The sequence below is a fragment of the Delphinus delphis genome, chromosome 10 (assembly GCF_949987515.2).
Source record: "Delphinus delphis chromosome 10, mDelDel1.2, whole genome shotgun sequence".
NCBI lineage: Eukaryota > Metazoa > Chordata > Mammalia > Artiodactyla > Delphinidae > Delphinus > Delphinus delphis.
In genome coordinates this window covers 13201990-13220421 of record NC_082692.2, presented here as the reverse complement: position 1 = coordinate 13220421, position 18432 = coordinate 13201990, and the positions used below count along the sequence as shown (strand labels likewise).

At 40.9% G+C, this 18432-nt stretch overlaps 1 protein-coding gene and 1 pseudogene across 1 annotated transcript in view; both read right to left on the bottom strand.

Moving 5' to 3' along the window:
- The window catches only part of STMND1 (stathmin domain containing 1), a 71342-nt gene that overhangs the window by 13188 nt on the left and 39722 nt on the right, over positions 1–18432 (bottom strand). The window contains 3 exon segments of the mRNA XM_060023817.1: positions 1105–1163; positions 1166–1255; positions 6466–6646. Of these exon segments, the coding sequence (XP_059879800.1) occupies positions 1105–1163; positions 1166–1255; positions 6466–6646 (330 nt within the window).
- LOC132431865 (actin-like protein 6A) lies at positions 10414–18403 on the bottom strand (annotated as a pseudogene).

The following is an 18432-nucleotide window of genomic DNA, read 5'->3' as shown; positions in this document are numbered from 1 at the left end:
TGGCAGCCTGATAATATCATTCATAAGGCTTAACAAACTTCTTTCCTTGCCAAGTACTTTCTGCAGTACTTATTTTTCCTTCTTCAAAAGAAAATGCCACTTTGGCTTTTATTTATGAGTTCTCAGCAGGTCCCACACACAGAGAAGGAAATTACCTTTATTGAAACACTAATTGACTTGGTCTAGGTGCAAACTTGATTTCACTAATGAATCTTTTTATTCCCTATTGACTGTTTTCCCTACAACACAGGGGACTGGCCACCACTAAGGTGCCTTTGATATAATTTCTGGTCTCAATTTCCATCACTTCTGTTTCTTTCTTTTCTTTCCTATTCATTTTCCCTTATGCCTCTTTTCTGTGTTATTTCTTCTTTTTATCTTCCTTCCTCTGTCTGTGCTTTAGGATTACTGGTGCTGCTGGCAGTGGCTTAAAAAGAAACCCAAACCAATGAGAACTAAACAGAACAACAGCAAATCTGCCATCTTCTTCATAGGTTTACAAAGAAGTTATTAAAAAGTCAAGAACTCAAGACTTTGGCCACGACAAGTTAACATCAGGCTACAAATAATGCTCACACTACAGAAAAACAATGATAGATCAGTCAAGATGAATCAACAAAGAAAATTAAGGGTATAACAATTTTTATCATTGTATTTATTACCTCATGGTTGACCTCAGGGTGTATATATAAATGTATACGTGTATCTATTTTAGCTTTAACATTTAGGCCTATTTTCTTATTGGATAAGTCAAGGTTCAGTTTTATATTCACATGCCTAGTACACAGGCAATGTTTAATAAAAACTGCTGAAAGAATGAAGGCATTTTATTCAATGGGGCTTATCATGTCTCAAATTTGGTAAAACCCAAGATATGTTTCATTGGATTCATTAATCATTAACAATCAGGCAATTCCTGAATCCGTAGAGAAGGATGGTGTGCAGAGGGGTGAGGGAGTTCATGGGAGAAAAAACTGGCTTAGATAAATGCAGTAATCTGTACTGTGACACTAAGATGCATATTGGTGGAAAAAATAACTCGTGATCAGTCATATTCTGTTGCTATTTTAACTATAAGCTACTGTTAATTACAAAATTACTTGCCGTGACATCATATGATTCTCCATTTCTAAATATTTTGCTGTGGCTTTGTATTATTCCTTAACAATTAACTCCTCTAGGATGTCTGATGACTTCTGTTGCTCTCGATTCTCTAAGGGTTGGGGTTTATGGATTAATCCACTGATCACTAGGTCTTCCAAAGGAAAAGAAAAAGAAGAAAAGAAATTTAAGCACGAAGATTTTATCAATCAAATGCTAAATACATGCCTTATAAATCATGCTAATTAACTCTTAGTCTCAACACTTGTACCTAAATAGCTGTTTCTACTACAAATCTTTATAATCCTTTGAACTTCAAATCCTTAATGTTCTTACAGAGGATACACATCAACATAATATACTGTATACTTAGCAGGTCGAATATTAACATAACAAAAAGTCTTTGTGCTGCTATGTACTACTTTTTTGTTGTAACAACACTTACACACTTGGGTACGATTATACAGGTTCTGTGCAATAATTATGAAGCTAAACCATAGCCACGAATGAGATAGTCTTTCAGTGACTCTGAGTTGCAGTTTGGTTTCTATGCTTTGTATACAAAGGATAAACAGCGTGATGTTGCCAAGAGACTTCTAGTTCTGCAACCCTGAGTTTACAATTACGCCATCTGCTAAATCTACATAAGTAAAAGCATGCCTTTTTGAAAAGCGTCTTTGAACCAAATCAGAATTGGAGTCGACTGGTAGCTAAATTTTTATTCTAAAAATGGCGCTGAAATAGTTTATAGGGGAGCACTAATGAGAGAGACCGCTCCCATTACACATCACCCAATTATATAAATAAGCGAGCAAGCATCTGTTTTTACAACCTCATAAAATAAAGGTGCAATGAGGGGTCCTCAGAAATGAGCTCTCTTCTATTTTAAGAAGTCCATTTCATCCAGTGGATGGAATCTTTGTATGAAAATTTCTAAACCCACTGGTTAACAAAGACAGTTTTCATGAATTTGTAATGGGAAGACAGGAAAAACACACACATGCGCACACACACACACAAACCAGATGTCTCTCACTTCAGAATATTAACCTTCCTAGTATCAGACACTTCTCTAATTGCCTGCTGCAGTTAACCCCAACGAATTTCCTATAGTCTTATCACCTTTCCAGTGCTATGTCTTCTACTCATACACGTGTTTGAAATAGAGTCAGTTCTCATTTTAAAGTGCTCTGTACAGATTTTGGTACAGAGTAGTAAATAAAGCATGGGTTTCAAGGAGGTAAACTAGAAACTAAAAGAACAGAAAAAAATCAAGAAGAGGTGAATCCTCTTCAAGGAATTAGAATGAATTATTTGTTAGAAGCTGGGCTTATCTGCAAGGGTCAAAATAATAATAATAATGAGCATTTATTGAGCACTCATGTGCCTGGCACTATATTAAGTACTTTATGTTCTTTGTAAGATCTAATTCAAACATAAATTCTGTGACAGAGGTGTTAGTATCTCTTCTTTTTCTTTTTTTCTTTTTTTTTTTTGCGGTACGCGGGCCTCTCACTGCTGTGGCCTCTCCTGTTGCGGAGCACAGGCTCCAGACGCGCAGGCTCAGCGGCCATGGCTCACGGGCCCAGCCGCTCCGCAGCATGTGGGATCTTCCCGGACTGGGGCACAAACCCGTGTCCCCTGCATCGGCAGGCGGACTCTCAACCACTGTGCCACCAGGGAAGCCCAGTATCTCTATTTTATACATAATGAGAGAGGCTAATTAGCTTGCTCAAGGTGACACAAGTAGTAAGTGAATTAACTAGGATTTGAATCCAAGTCTATTTGACATTAGCATCCACGCTCTTCACCACCTCACTGTACTCCTTCCCAAATAGGTTTTGTATCAATAAATGGCTCCCACTGGTCATGGTCCACTTCTCTCTCAGGATGTTCTTAAAAAGAGTGTCATCGTTGACATCTGTCACTACCATAACAGAATTATTTTAACCATTTCTATCCATTCTTTTCTGAGTCTACCAAAGTACTTGGCTTGACATTTACAGTAGCTCACTTATACAGAAATCCCTGAACTACATCAGTCATTTCAGCTAATATTCATGATTTCTTGGGACACTGAAGACTATTGGGGGAATGTTTAAAAATAACATTGTGCTTCTGTCTGATTATAAAAGAAATACGTAGTTATCAGAGTAAACTTGGAATATATAAAAAAGAGTAAAGAGGAAAATTAAAATGTCCATACTCTTACCTTTCAGAGGTTGCCAGTTAACATATGAAATTTAATTTTTATAAATTTGACATCATACTGAACATCCAGTTTTATTTCTTATGTAGTTAATATTTACAGTAGTATCAGTTCATGCCATTAGAAATTTCATAAGCCTAAGTGTAAAAAGTGAAATTATGCAAGAGAACATGGGTGGATTTGTCTTTAATCTTAGTGTAGGGAAAGGCTTTCTAGCTATGTCTCAAAATCCAGGTTCAATGAAAGAAAGATTGATAACTTTTACTACATTAAAAAAACCCTTCAGGGGCTTCCCTGGTGGTGCAGTGGTTGGGAGTCCGCCTGCCGATGCAGGAGATGCGGGTTCGTGCCCCGGTTTGGGAGGATCCCGCGTGCCGCGGAGCGGCTGGGCCCGTGAGCCATGGCCACTGGGCCTGCGCGTCCGGAGCCTGTGCTCCGCAATGGGAGAGGCCACAGCAGTGAGAGGCCCGCGTACCGCCAAAACAAAACAAAACAAAAACAAAAACAAAAAAACTTTCAGAATGGCAAAAAAAAAAAAAAAAAAAACCCACAGTAAAAGTCAAAACTAGGTATCACGTACCTCCTGATTTGATGTGCTAAGTAGGATACAATATCATTTTTGGTATTCTCGCTAAAAATGCATATTCTGAACCTAATCATGAGGAAATATCAGACAAACCCAAACGGAGGAATGTTCTACAAAGTAAGTGGCTTATATCTCCAAATATATCAAGGGTTTAGAAGACAAAAAAAGGCCAAGGAATTGTTCCGGATTAAAGGAAACTGAAGTCACACAACAACTACATTAAACGTGTGATTCTGCATTAGATCGTGAACCAGAAATTTATTTCCAAAGGACATTTGTGAGACAACTGACAAAATTTGAATAGGTGAGTGAACAGCACTGCATCAGTGGTAGTTGTCTGATTTGGATCCTTGTACTGCGATTTTGCAAAGAATGTTCTTGTTTTTAGGTAATGCACACTGATATATTTAAGAGTAAAGTATCATTATGTCTGTGACTTACTCTCAGAAAAAATATAGATGTATATGGGAGAAGGGGGGGAGAGGGAAGAGGGAGGGAGGGAAGAGAGGGGACAGTGATAACACAAACGTGGTACAACATTAACTTTGGGGGAATCTGGGTGAAAGAATACAGGCATTCTTTGTTTTGGACAACTTTTCTTATCTGAAACTTCTCAAAATCAGAAGTTCTTTTTGTTTGTTTGTTTGTTTTGTTTTTGTTTTTGGCCGTGCCATGCAGCTTGTGGGATCTCAGTTCCCCGACCAAGGATTGAACCCGGGCCCTCGGCCGTGAGAGTTCAGAGTCCTAACCACTGGACCACCAGGGACTTCCACAGAAGTGTTAGTTTGTTTTGTTTTTTTACTAAAAGGAAATACTTGGGAAATGTTAGTGTGAAACTTGAAATTTAAAAACATTTTTATTGAAGTATAGCTGATTTACAATGTGTGAACCTTGAAATTTTTAACAAATATACTTTGTAGCTGTGAAGAGGAGGGATGCAGAGAGGAGACAGAGAGGAAACTGGGCAGAGAACAAGTAGAAAGCTCAGGGTACCGGTTCTTATGCATCCTGTGGGAAGAGCTTTCCTGAAAACAAATTTACACTACATTTTGAAAACACCTGCTTTGGTGGTTCAGTCCCTCCCCCGCTGGTCTCTCTTAGCACCATCCTGCTTACCTGGGGCCCTCCCTCCCCACACTGCTTTCAACGGTGTACAGATGGCAGGACTGCCTGTCCGAGGGCACCCCTGTCCTCCTAACAATCCCTAGTCTGTTAACACATGGATATTGAGTATTCGTGTTGCAGTCTAGGAGGGATTCTCATCAAGAGAGTCATCAGAGAGAAAAAATACATGTGCTGGCCCAACACAGAGGTAGAGAAAGAGGCCATCCCTGCCCTGCATCCCCCATCTCCTCCTTCATCCTCAGAGGTCATGCTACACCCTATCAGAAGCACAAGACGAGGGCAAATGTGAAATTTGCGATGGACCTAGAGAATATTATGCTTCGTGAAATAAGTCAGAGAAAGAAATATACTGTATAATACCACTTCTATGTGGAATCTAAAAACTAACACAAATGAATGCATATGCAAAACAGAAACAGACTCACAGGTATAGAAAACCCACTAGTGGTTACCGAAGGGGAGAGTGAAGAGGGGAAGGGCAAGATAGGGCTAGGTGATGAAGAGATACAAACTACTATGTATAAAATAGATAAACAACAAGGACATTTTATAGCCCAGGGAATTACAGCCATTACCTTGTAATTACTTTTAATGGAGTATAATCTGTAAAAATACTGAATCCCTATGCTGTACTCCTAAAAACTAACATAATATTGTAAATCAACTATACTTCAATTTAAGAAATAAATAAAAAGGGTATTAAAAAAGGAAATTTGTCATAACCTGAGTTGCCACAAAAGTCCAGGAAAAAGAATCTCACTTACCATCCAATCTATTTTCCAACTCTAACTGGTCCCTAGGGAAGAAACTACAGCAATGAGGAAGGAAACCCTCCCCCTACCCCAAATAAGTCTTCCTTGAAGTCTGTTAAGTTCAATTTGTTTCAAAGGCTGATGAAACAGAAACAAGAGCTCTTAACAACAGAAGGGTAACTCAAGTAAAGTGAAAACATACCACAGGAAAAACCACAAATAGTTTCTAAAGAACACACCAGGTCAACATCACATCTTTTATGTTTTTGAAAGATATTTTTATTGTACATTTGCTTATAACTTTGAATGGGGAGAGACAAGAGAAAAAGTTTGATGTAGATTTTACTTAATTTTTCAAATGTAGAACTTTGCCTTGGAAAGAGGTCAACATAGTGCAAGTTTTGAGGAATTTAACGAAAGCCTGTGCAACTCGTATTCCCAAGGCCTTATCCCAACCACCAATAAAGGCTCTTAGTTTAAAAAAAGATAGTTTTAATTATGTCATCAACAAGATGATTAACGGTTAGTATTACTTACCTAATGAAGGCCTAAGGCTATGTCTTGGAGATGCGACCTTGACATTTGAAGCACTGTCTGGTTCACAAAGCTGTGGTAAGTCACCAAACACACGTTATAAAATATATTCAGAGAAACAGTATTTTATATAGATCAACATGAACAGGGGCTGTTACCTGAATTTATTCTTCTGTTTCTTTCACTAGGAAATGGGGAACTTTCTGGAATGGTTCCAGGTAAGCTTCCCAACTGGGCCTGCTTGTCCAGGCTTCCAGGGCTGCCCACATTATCCTTGGGGAGCATAGTTTCAATCTGGGGTCTGAAATTCTCCCCGGAATAAGCCACACCGACATCAGCCTGTGAAAAGGAAACGGCTCTGTAAGAGTCAAGATTTCTTAAAAGATGAAAATGCCACACAGTCTGCTTTGTGAATAGCTGAGTAGTACCCAGCACCCTGTCAATGTGACCTTATGTGGCAAAAGGGACTTTCTTTGCAGGTGTGATTAAATTAAGGACCTTGTGATAGCAGGAGTATCCCAGGTTATCTAGGTGGGCTCTGAATGTAATCACAAGTGTCCTTAGAAGAGGGAGGCAGAGGAAGATTTGATCACAGAGAAGGAGATGGTGATGCGATGTCAGAAGCACGGACACAGTTGGAGGTGCTGCAGTACCAGCAATGAAGATGCAGGAAGGGCCACCAGCTGAGGAACGCAGGAATGCAGCTCTAGAAGCTGGAAAAATCGAGGAAGAAGATTCTCTCCTCAGAGCCTTTGAAAGGAACCAGCCCTGCAAACATCCTGACTTTCGCCCAGTGGAACCAATTTTGGACTTCTGATCTCCAGAACTGTGAGGGAATAAAATTGTGTTGTTTGAAGCCACTAAACTTACATTAATTTGTTATAGTGGCAGTAGGAATCTAACACAGTGACTAATAGGAATCTACCAGGTACAAGCTATCATGCTGAGTATTCTGGAGGGCACCAAGATGAACAAGTTTAATCATCAAATGTAAAAAGTAAAGACACTGCTATGTATAAAGCCTTTTTATTTATTTATTTTTTAACATCTTTATTGGAGTATAACCGCTTTACAATGGTGTGTCAGTTTCTGCTGTATAACAAAGTGAATCAGCTATACATATATCCCCATAGCCCCTCCCTCTTGCGTCTCCCTCCCACTCTCCTTATCCCACCCCTCTAGGTGGTCACAAAACACCGAGCTGATCTCCCTGTGCTATGCAGCTGCTTCCCACTAGCTATTTATTTTACATCTGGTAGTGTATATATGTCCATGCCACTCTCTCACTTGGTCCCAGCTTACCCTTCCCCCTCCCCACGTCCTCAAGTCCATTCTCTACATCTGTGTCTTTATTCCTGTCCTGCCCATAGGTTCTTCAGAACCATTTTTCCCCCTAGATTCCATATATATGTGTCAGCATACGGTACTTTTCTCTTTCTGACTTACTTCACTCTGTATGACAGACTCTAGGTCCATCCACCTCACTACAAATAACTCAATTTCGTAAAAGCCTTTTTAAAAATGAAACTACCATTATTGTTTTTGTTTCAATCAGACACTAATCTAGGCTTTGCTGTTATGGTATTTGGTAGATGTGGTTAACATCTAAAATTAGTTGACTTTAAGCAAAGGAAATGATCCTCAAATAATCTGGGTGGGCCTCATCCAATCAGTTGAAGGCCTTAAGAGTGGAACCGAGGTTTCTCTGAGGGAGAAGGAATTCTGTAGACGCAGCTTCAGCTCCAGCCTAGCTTTCTGGACCACCTATTCTATTGTATGGGTTTTGGACTTGCTTTGCCAGCCCTTATAATTGCATAAGCCAATTCCTTATAACACATCTATTTATCTATCTGTTCATCCATCCTACTGGTTCTGATTCTTTGGTAAAACCCTGACTGATATAGAAACACAGTAGAAAATAAGAAGGACCAGTCCCCAGACAGAAGCATTATTGACATCTTAGTATATAACTTCCCAAATATGTTTGATTATATAACTATAATCTTTAAAAATAAATTGGAATTGGCCAGTAAGCATATGAAAAGATGTTCAATATCATTGGTCATTAGGGAGATGTAAATCAAAACCATAAAGAGATATCACTTCACACACACTAAGATGACTATCATGAAAAAGACACATCATAAGAAGTGTTGTCAAGGATGTGGAAAAATTGGAACCCTTGCACATTGCCGTGGGAATGTAAAATGGTGCAGACACTTGGGGAAATGATTTGAGAGTTCCTCAAAAATTTCCTCTTAACATAGAGTTACCAGATGACCCAGAAATTCCACCCCTAAGTATATGCCCAAGCAAAATGAAAACGTCTGTTCATACAAAATCTTGCACACAAATCTTGCACAAATCTTCATAGTTATTATTCAAATATCTAAAAAGTGGAAACAACCCAAATGTCCAGCAACTGATGACTAGATAAATTAAATGTGGCCTATCCATACCAAGGAATATTATTTGGCAATAAAAAGCAATGAAGCTTTTTATAGACTTACGTGTATCAGTAGATACATGCTACAATACAGGTGACACCTGACAACATTATACTAAGTGAAAGAAGCCAGTAACAAAGATCATTCCACTTACATGACATGTTCAGAAGAGGCAGATTAATAGAAACAGAAGGCGGATTTAGTGGTTTCTCAGGAAATGCCTGTTGGCTGCCAATGGATAGTGGTTCCTTTTAGGGGGACAAAAGTGTCCCAAAATTAGCTTGTGGTGATGGTTGTCAATTGTGCATTTTAATGGATGAATTGTATCAATATATGTGGTTTACATTTCAATAAAGCTGTTTAAAAAACAAAAGAAATCAGATTATATATTAAGTGATATATTGTATTTCTGTAACCTTTGTTTTCTAGTAACTATTATATATCAGAGACATTTACCTATGTCAATACATATAGGTCTATCTCATTCTATTTAATGGTGAGAGTAGTTGTTTATTTGACAATTGCATTGCAGTCCATTATGTAACTAAACCACCTACTGAAGGACATCTAGGTTTCTAACCTCTCAATATAAGAAACAGAACTGGTATAATATCTGTGCATATACATCAGTGTGAACTCACCCAATCCTTCCATGAGAATAAATTCCTAGATGTGGACCTGCTGAGTCAGAGGATATACATACTTTATATTAATATGTGTTTCCAGAGGGCCTTCTATAAATCCTGCACTGACTTACAATCCCACCTTCTCCTTTTAAGGATGTCTATTTCTTCATACCACAGTTTCACTGCTTGTAGATAGGCTGAAACATGGCATAAAAGGGGCTGATAGGTGATTTAGTAAACCACCAACTCCAAAATGCTGGTGCATGTCAAATTTTTCATAATTCCACAGTAAAAGAAGGAAAATATAAGGAGTCTTTCATGAAGCTAAATTAATTTGATTTAAAGAACTGTCATTTATTTTGAAAGGAAGTAAATTAATATGTTCAGAAAAACTTTTCTCTCCCACTCCTCATTCAATGGAAGTCAAGGCCTCTAGTAGATGTTATCAGCCAACTTCTTCTCCATCTAAGACACACTTACCAGAGGAATCCTCTATAGTATCCCTAGAAGAGGCAAGAACATAAGCATCTTCTACAGACTACTGTCTTCTAGCTATTTTTTTTTTTGGCTAGTAATTTTTATTTAATTTTAAAAGCTTAAGGTAAAAAATACAGGCAGTAAGTTTTACTAGTCAATAAAAAGCAATTCTACCAACCCAGTGGTAATATACTAAACGGAGTTGGAAAGCATTTTACTGAAAGCAAAATATTTCGAGAAAATAGACATTTATACAAAATTATAAAATGCTTGTAATAAGAATAAGTGCATTTCAAGGAAAGCACAAACTTATTTTAATCTATAGAGCCAGTTAAAGCCTTAAAAAATTTAAGTGGAGGGCTTCCCTGGTGGTGCAGTGGTTGAGAGTCCGCCTGCCGATGCAGGGGACATGGGTTCGTGCCCTGGTCCGGGAAGATCCCACATGCCTCGGAGAGGCTGGGCCCATGAGCCATGGCCGCTAAACCTGCGCGTCCGGAGCCTGTGCTCCGCAATGGGAGAGGCCACAACAGTAAGAGGCCCACGTACAGGAAAAAAAAAAAAAAATTTAAGTGGAAACTGACATATGCAAAAATGTATAAACATTCTACAAAAGATGGTTGTTCTTTTCCTGAGTATACTAAAGCTATGAAACATAAGGTGACATAGAAGGTAGAGGTTTGGGAACTCTTCTCAAGGGCATTTCCTTTCTACACGCTGCTTCCCTCCTTCTTCATATTCTTGTTTGGAAATCCACATCTGCTGAAATGTGCCCAAAGAAGCTAGAATGGAGCCACCGATCCATGAACTAAACCTCTGTTCCACTGTTGTATTATTTGCAATCAGTTTCAACCGCATACTTGGGGGTGTTTTCTGAGAGAGTTCTCTATTCAACCTGTCAGTAAAGCTCTGTATTAGCGTGTTTCCTCCCGCCACTATAACGCTGGCACAGAGACCTGGTCTGATATCAATATCGCACATTCCAACACTTGCAGCGACAACATGACTGACGCCCAGCATTGTATTTCCTGATAACCCCTTTACACTGGAAGAGTCAAATAATCCTTCAGGAATCTTTAACCGTTCTGCTCCAAAATCACAGTGTAGTCATTGGGGAATTCATAATGAACAGTTGGCATCTGTGCGGCTACTTTTTCATCGTAAGTTGAATCTGATACTTGAAGTACTGAGCCTTGAAAATCCTGGATAACACAGTTACACATGTAATTGTGCCAAGACCTTGTAACCTGTGGCCACTTCTCTCTTCTGTTCCAGTTTGCTGGAGATCCTTCACAAACAGCTTCTTCTGATGCAATCATATATGGAGCAATCAGTTCTATATTCATTTCTTGGAAGAGTTCTCTGCACTGCATAGTAATACAGTCTCCAGCAACAGGGGATTTTACAATGCTTTGCTGAAGGACATGGCCATCGTGAACTGGAACTGCAGTGGTATGAGTGGCTCCACTGTCTAAGATAAGCCCAGTAGAATGACCATTAGCAAATGCTGTCAAAACAGCAGTTTTGCAAAGGAAGAATGCGGGGATGTTGTGGTGCTCAAACATTAACTCTGTCAGTTTCTCTCTCTTTGCTCTGGTATTCCACGGTGCTTCTGACATGAGAACAGGATGCAGGCTGGCTTCTGATATGACTCATTTTGGAGGTATGAGCCAAAATAGCCTGGAAACTACCCCAATCTTCAACCATCCCAGTTTTCAGTGGTGGAATATGGCCTCTGTATTCTCCCTCGGAACACGCAGGGCATTTGCATCTATGTAATAGGTGGGACCGCCTTGTTTGCCTTTCCCACCATCTATTTCCATCAATGTACTTCCATCACTTCTTTCTACACCATACCAATAGCCATAGGGAAATCCATCTTGGGAGAGTCCTCACCAGCATAACCAGCTTTCACAGTATAGGATCCAATGTCAAACACAAGGGTTCCGGGCTTCCCTGGTGGCGCAGTGGTTGAGAGTCCGCCTGCCGATGCAGGGGACGCGGGTTCGTGCCCCGGTCCAGGAAGATCCCACGTGCCGCGGAGCGGCTGGGCCCGTGAGCCATGGCCGCTGAGCCTGCGCGTCCGGAGCTTGTGCTCTGCAGCGGGAGAGGCCACAACGGTGAGAGGCCCGCGTACCACAAAAAAAAACCCAAAAAACAAACAAGGGCTCCAACCTCATCTCCGCCGTACACCCCGCTGCTTATGGCTGCTATCGATGCGACTCCTACGCTAAAGGCCACCAGGCGAAGTGACTGTGGGTCCCGAAAAGCGATGGCCCCCGACTCCCTTAACTTCCACCGCCACCCACCTCAGGCAACAAAGCTGCGTCCACACCCTTCTAGCCATTTTTAAAATGTCTACTGATTTTACTATTTTGGCCCAAGAGGTGATCTTCTCCTCTGAAACTTCAAAGGGCCTCAAGACTCCACCCTCCAACTCCCACTCTTTTCAGCACAGCCCTGTCACACGGATACACGTGTGTGTCTTGTTGGGGGTCACGAATGGTACCAACGAGAAAATGCCTGGATCGGGTCTTGATGAATGAGCTTCCGGTGGGGAAGGAGAAAAGGTCATTCTAGACACAGGAGAAAGTACACACAAAGACAGGGTGTGAAACAACATGGTGTGCCGAGGAACTTGAATTACTCCAGTTTAGCAGAAATAGACTGAGGTAGAAAGTGGTCGGTGCTGAGGTGGGAAAGTCTTTTGCGACAGGTAAAGACGTGTCATTTTATTTTGAAGGCAACAGGAATCTTTTGTAGGATTTTTACACATGGATGTGTAAAAGCATCAGGTATGATTTTTAGAAAAATGACTTTGGGGTTAGTGCAAATGGCAGGAGTAGAAGGAAGGATGGGACAGCACAGAGCGACCAGTTACGATGCCTACAGTTGTTCAGGTGAGACTGGATTACGCATGAACTAGGACCGTGGTAGTGAAAATGGGGGAAAGAGGTGGGCCCCGAAATATCAGAAAGGTGGATAACGGACCTCTCAGAGCTTCAGTTTAAAGGAGAGAGGTCCCTTCTGGCTCTAAATTATGACTCTAGGAACTAAACAGAAAACATTCCCTTTAGGAAAACAATAAAAGGCCAGGACACTGGCATGAAACTCTTGGGACTTTCACAATAAAAATCATACCAATTTAAAAATCTAAGCACGTTTGACCACCTTCTGGAAGCATTCCAAAGCTCCCTCAGAGGCTAAGGAGAAATCACCACAGCTAGGTGGTGGGTCCCTGTCACCCTCGGGTTCTCAGAATTCAATTAGCGATTCTCACATGTTCGTAGGGAGACTCGCATTGCTTATCACCCTGTTTACAGAATGTGATCACTCCAGCTAAACCAACATCAGTTCATTGTGTTGATGGTTAATTAGTTCTGTGGCTCAGAACTACACGGGAAAATATGAAAAACCAACCAACTGAACAAACAAGTAAGCAAATAAAAACTCAACAGATCTGTACTATGACTCAGCGCAAGGAGAAAGTGGGAGAGGATCTACATGCTTTTCTCTTTCTCTCTCCATCTCTTTCTTCACAGACTCAGTTACTGCCCATGTAGCCCCTGCATGGTAAGCTGACCCAGGAAAAGAGTCTTTACATATTACATGCTATGTTATTATATAATAACAATCATATCAGACAGGGCCTCACACACACACACACACACACATATATTTTATATAACAAAGGAAAAGGAGGCCATGTCTGATATTTATCTTTTCGGGGCTCACAGTTCACACTGAAGGTAAAGATTATACTGTCCCTCTTTCCAAATGAACTATTAAAAACCAATATCTACAGTGAGAGTAAGACAGTTATTTTGACGAGTTCACTTCGTTTCACAGATCCATCGTTTTTTGAACCTAGAACAGCACTGAGTTACACACAGGGACTAATTTTGCCATTTAAGATTTCCCAGTGGAGATCCTGAAACAGAGAACTGATTTAACAACAACAATAAACAAAATGCCCATATTGGAACTGAGAGCAAACTTGAATGTTTTCAGTCTAACACGTGGCTTTTCACAAAGATCATCTGTCAAATACAAGTCAGAATAGATTTAAAGGCCACAACCCTGAACAACCTCCCAATTGTTCCCACAAAGCAATTCATCCAGGCCTGAGCAAGGAACTATTCCATTTATGCTTATTTAGGTATGGTCTGCCTTCAAGCTCTGTCAGTGACCAAAACTTAAATTGTAGCCAATGAAACACAAGCTTCCAGCATAAAAGAACATGCACCAGCCTTCAGTTTCCAGAGCAGAAATTTAAGGTTTTTCTCTTTTGCAAACTAAGAAGTCTTTCAAACATCTTATCTATGTGCAACACATTCTGGAAATTTTAACACCCAATTTCATAATCTAGACTTGAGAATAGACATAGTCCAAAGATGAGAGATATTTACAAACTAATTAGATCTATGCCTCACAGGGATACGGCATAGACAGTTTTCCTGGTCTACCTATGCGTGCGTTTATATTTTCACACCAATAAGAAGTATGTCTGCAATGGTATTGGGGGAAGGGGGTGGGGAGGTGGGTCGAAGGTTTTATTTTTTCCTTGAGATGAAGTTGTAGCAGAAGTACAGATTCAATGTTTCCACATTTTGTATCAATTTCATTTTATGCTTCCTTGTCTTAATAAAAATTGATAAATTTTAGACAGAATTGAAAAACTGTGAATTCCAAGGTAACAGCTATGCATGGGAATTAACACCATTCCGAAAAAGGTATTACTTTTAACTACAGAAAGGTGTTTTGTTTGTTTGTCGGTTGGTTGGTCTGGCAGTATTATATGTTGTGTTCTAAAGCTTTGGGGAAACAAATTTGCCAAACAGCTTGGAGGGAGGGAGTCATTTGTCAAGGCTCCCTGGAGCTGAAACCTTCTGAAATCAAATTACTGGCAGATGCATTTTATAAATATATTTGTCTGTAGACATACAGGAAGAATTTTCTCATCAAATTTTGATTTTTTTCTAGTGTACTTCAAATAAATGTAATAATAAATAGCAACCCTCCAAAAACCAAACAGAAATATATATATATATTCATATTTTAACATCTTTATTGGAATATAATTGCTTTACAATGTATATATAAATATATATTTTTAATTGCACTTTAAAAGTTAGCTCCTTTTACTGACGACAAACAAGAATTTTCTTGTCAAAGTTTAGGGGAAAACTGTGAAGGATACTTAGAGATCATCTATTCCAATCTAGTCTCTCCCCTTTTATATTAAGCAAGAAACTTTGAGTTAATCACATAGAAGAAGAGCATTTCTCTAAATAAAAAAGTTTCCCATGCTTTCCTTCTTATGCATTATTTTATTACCATGTCCTCTTTCCACTTTAAGGGAGAGTGAACAGAAACTCTGCAGGCAGATCTCAAGAAGTTTGATTCAGAATATTTTGAAGTCGTGCCGCTAAGAAACATAAATATTTCATGCAAGCAAACATGTTCATCTCATTTAAAAGACACTGCCGAACTAGTAAACTCTCAGCCTTACGCATTTATGAAGGTAGCAAAAAGTACTGTTCTGACAGCCTGAGAGTGTTTAATTAATAATCATACTTTTCCCAGATCAGATTTCCAAAGTCAAATGCTTGGGGTAGGGAAAGAGAGGTACAGACGTGAGTCAACTCTGAGTCTATTTTCAGGTTATTTTAATATTAAATTTCCTCCTTGCTGAGTGTCATTAGTCTAGTTATGCTACTAGGAAACAGGAAGATGCTAAGGAATTGAAGGAGCTGGGAGGGACATGCAGTCACCCAAGAAACATTCATTAATGGCTGCTCTGCACCAAGCACTGTAGCGAGCACTGGAGACACAAAGACAAAAAGCAGTTCTTGGGCTTCCCTGGTGGCGCAGTGGTTGAGAGTCTGCCTGCCGATGCAGGGGACACAGGTTCGTGCCCCGGTCCCAGAAGATCCCACATGCCGCGGAGCGGCTGGGCCCGTGAGCCATGGCCGCTGAGCCTGCGCGTCTGGAGCCTGTGCTCCGCAACGGGAGAGGCCACAACAGTGAGAGGCCCGCGTACCGCAAAAAAGAAAAAAGCAGTTCTTTTCCTCAGTGATAGCTTAGGATGGGAGGCAAGCATGGAAACAAATAAGTACAATGAAAAATTCTGAAATATGATAGGAGAAGGTGTAAGGTCCACTCCACCAGCACGGGGGCAGGGGCAGGGGGACTGCAAAGAGTAGTCTTGAGTCATATTGAAACCTGGGGGCATATTTGCCTGTGGTCCAGGAAGACAAAGAAGGAAAGGTCTGAAAGAAAGAGAACAGGTGCAAAGGCACAGAGGTAGGAACAGAATGGGGTTGCGGAACACGTGGTGAGGTCTGACCAGAATCGGAGGGAAAGGAGAGATGAAACTGGAGAATTTGACAGGCATCAGCTCGAGAGTCGCTAGTAAGGCACACTAAGAACTTAGGATTTTATCTCACATAAATAATGGTAATAATAGTGATTGTAATAATTAATATCAAGTGCTTATTCTGTGCCAAACTTTGGTATGAGCACTTAATGTGAACTCAATTCATTTCATCCTCACAACTCTATAAAATAACTATTATTACCCTCATTTTACAGATAAGGAAGCCAGGGCACAGAGAGGTCAAATGACTTAACCAAAGTCACACAACTAACAAGTGGTGAATCCAGAAATCAAACCTAGGTAGTCACATTCTTGACCATTGGTTGGTGTGTCTACCTAGTGGGTCACTGACTTTTTTCCAGCAGAGAACTGACATAATCAGATTTTATTTTAGAACGATCCCTCTGGAGGTCATGTGGAAGATTGGAGCTGCAGGGCAGGTGCAGGCTGGTCATGAAGGAAGCACCCAGGGAGACTAATGAGGAGTCTTGTACCAAAATCCAAGCAAGGAAATTCAGGAAGAAACCCAAACCCCTCCCAGGCCTTGAGATGCTTGGCCCAAAGGGACCTAGTGCATTTGACACTTGGAGAGGATTGCTTTTCAGCACTCCTTCTCTATACAACAAAATTATTTTCAGTAATAACCATGAAATGGGACAAATGATAAATGGCCAGAAAACAAACTCAAATAGTGAAAATTTTCTTCTACTGAAGTCTTATATGTAATCATGCCAGTAAAGTAAATTTTAAAAGATTTTTGCACAAACAAGGAAAAGCAAAATGGATTAGTACTTTAAAATCACATTATTTTTTGGAAAAGGAGAGGGAAAAACAGCATTCTTAATGTTACTCCACAGCAGTGATGAATAATAACAAAGATGACCAAATTGCTCCCAAGAAGCCCATAAATCTATTAGGGAGAAGCAGCTTTAAACAAACATTTACCACGTGATAAGGGAGCACCAGAGTATTTGGGCAGTGGTGCTTGGGCTCAGCGCTGACAGGAGAAGTAGGATTTCACGAGGCACACGGGAAATGCGACCCAGGGAGGCATTCCAGGAAGAGGGAATGGCATGGGGAAAGGCACGGAGGATGAGGAAGCCTGGAGGAACTGAGCACTGCAGGTTCTTGGCTTGGCAGACCTGAGGGTCCACGAATGAGAGCGTCTGGGGAGCAGAGGATGACATCAGAGAGACCAGTAGGACCAAATGTAAACTTTTGCACACTGCACGGAATTTTTTTCTTAGCAAGATAGCCTGGTTAGGGTGGTGATGGGAGAGGCAGAAAGACCCAATAATAGGTAATGGGGCCCTAAAGGCAGACAGTGGCGGTTGGGATGGAAAACAGAAAACAATGTTGAGATGGGTGGGCATCTGGGGACAGGCATCCCCCAGGGCACCAGGGACTAAGCCTGAGTCCCAGCCTTTAGCTGCCTCTGGTTTGTTTTTGATGGACGCACACACAGTAGGTGCTGTAACTGATACTGAAGAATGTCTTGCCCATCACCTGCTGAGAGAAAGTGTGTGCTCTTTAAACTGTAGTTCCAAAAATGCGCTTCAGAAGGGGTGACCTTAAGTCTTGGTTTGCGGCAGGCAGTATGGGCTTATATCAGACTGTCTGGGCAAAGTTATTAATAGGGTTCCCTTCCATTCTTAGGAGTATTCTGCTTTTAATGATAAATTATATGGTAACACTGTCTTTGGGTAACCGCTCCGGAAGGAACCTTTGTGGGTTCCTAGTTCTGTTTGTGGAATCTCGCCCTGGTGGTGAGGATGTAAATCATGGACCGCATTTCCACCTCCCCCAGCCCATCCCTCCATACACTACCCTAGAAAAAAGCGCCTATTCTTTTCTCCAGAAGAATTACGGGAGATGCAACCGTGAGGGAGAGTGGGCAGTCCTAGGACGAGACTCTTGACAACTGGTCCTATCTCCAGCTCTGCCCCCAAACGAGCTGTGGAGCCTCGGGCAAGTTGTCCACCTCTCTGGGCTTCTAGATCCTCTTGTGAGCAGCACGAGGGCTCAGCCAGACGGCTGCTAAGATCTCTTCCAGCGCTAAGGAACTCCCAAGAGGCCCACTTTCCGGAAGCCTATATGGCGGCTCCCAGGAACTCTCAGTTTCCCCTGCGAATCACCACCAAACCAGCTCTGTGCCGAACGCCCCGCTCATCCCGTTATTCCTACCTCTGCCCTGGGGTG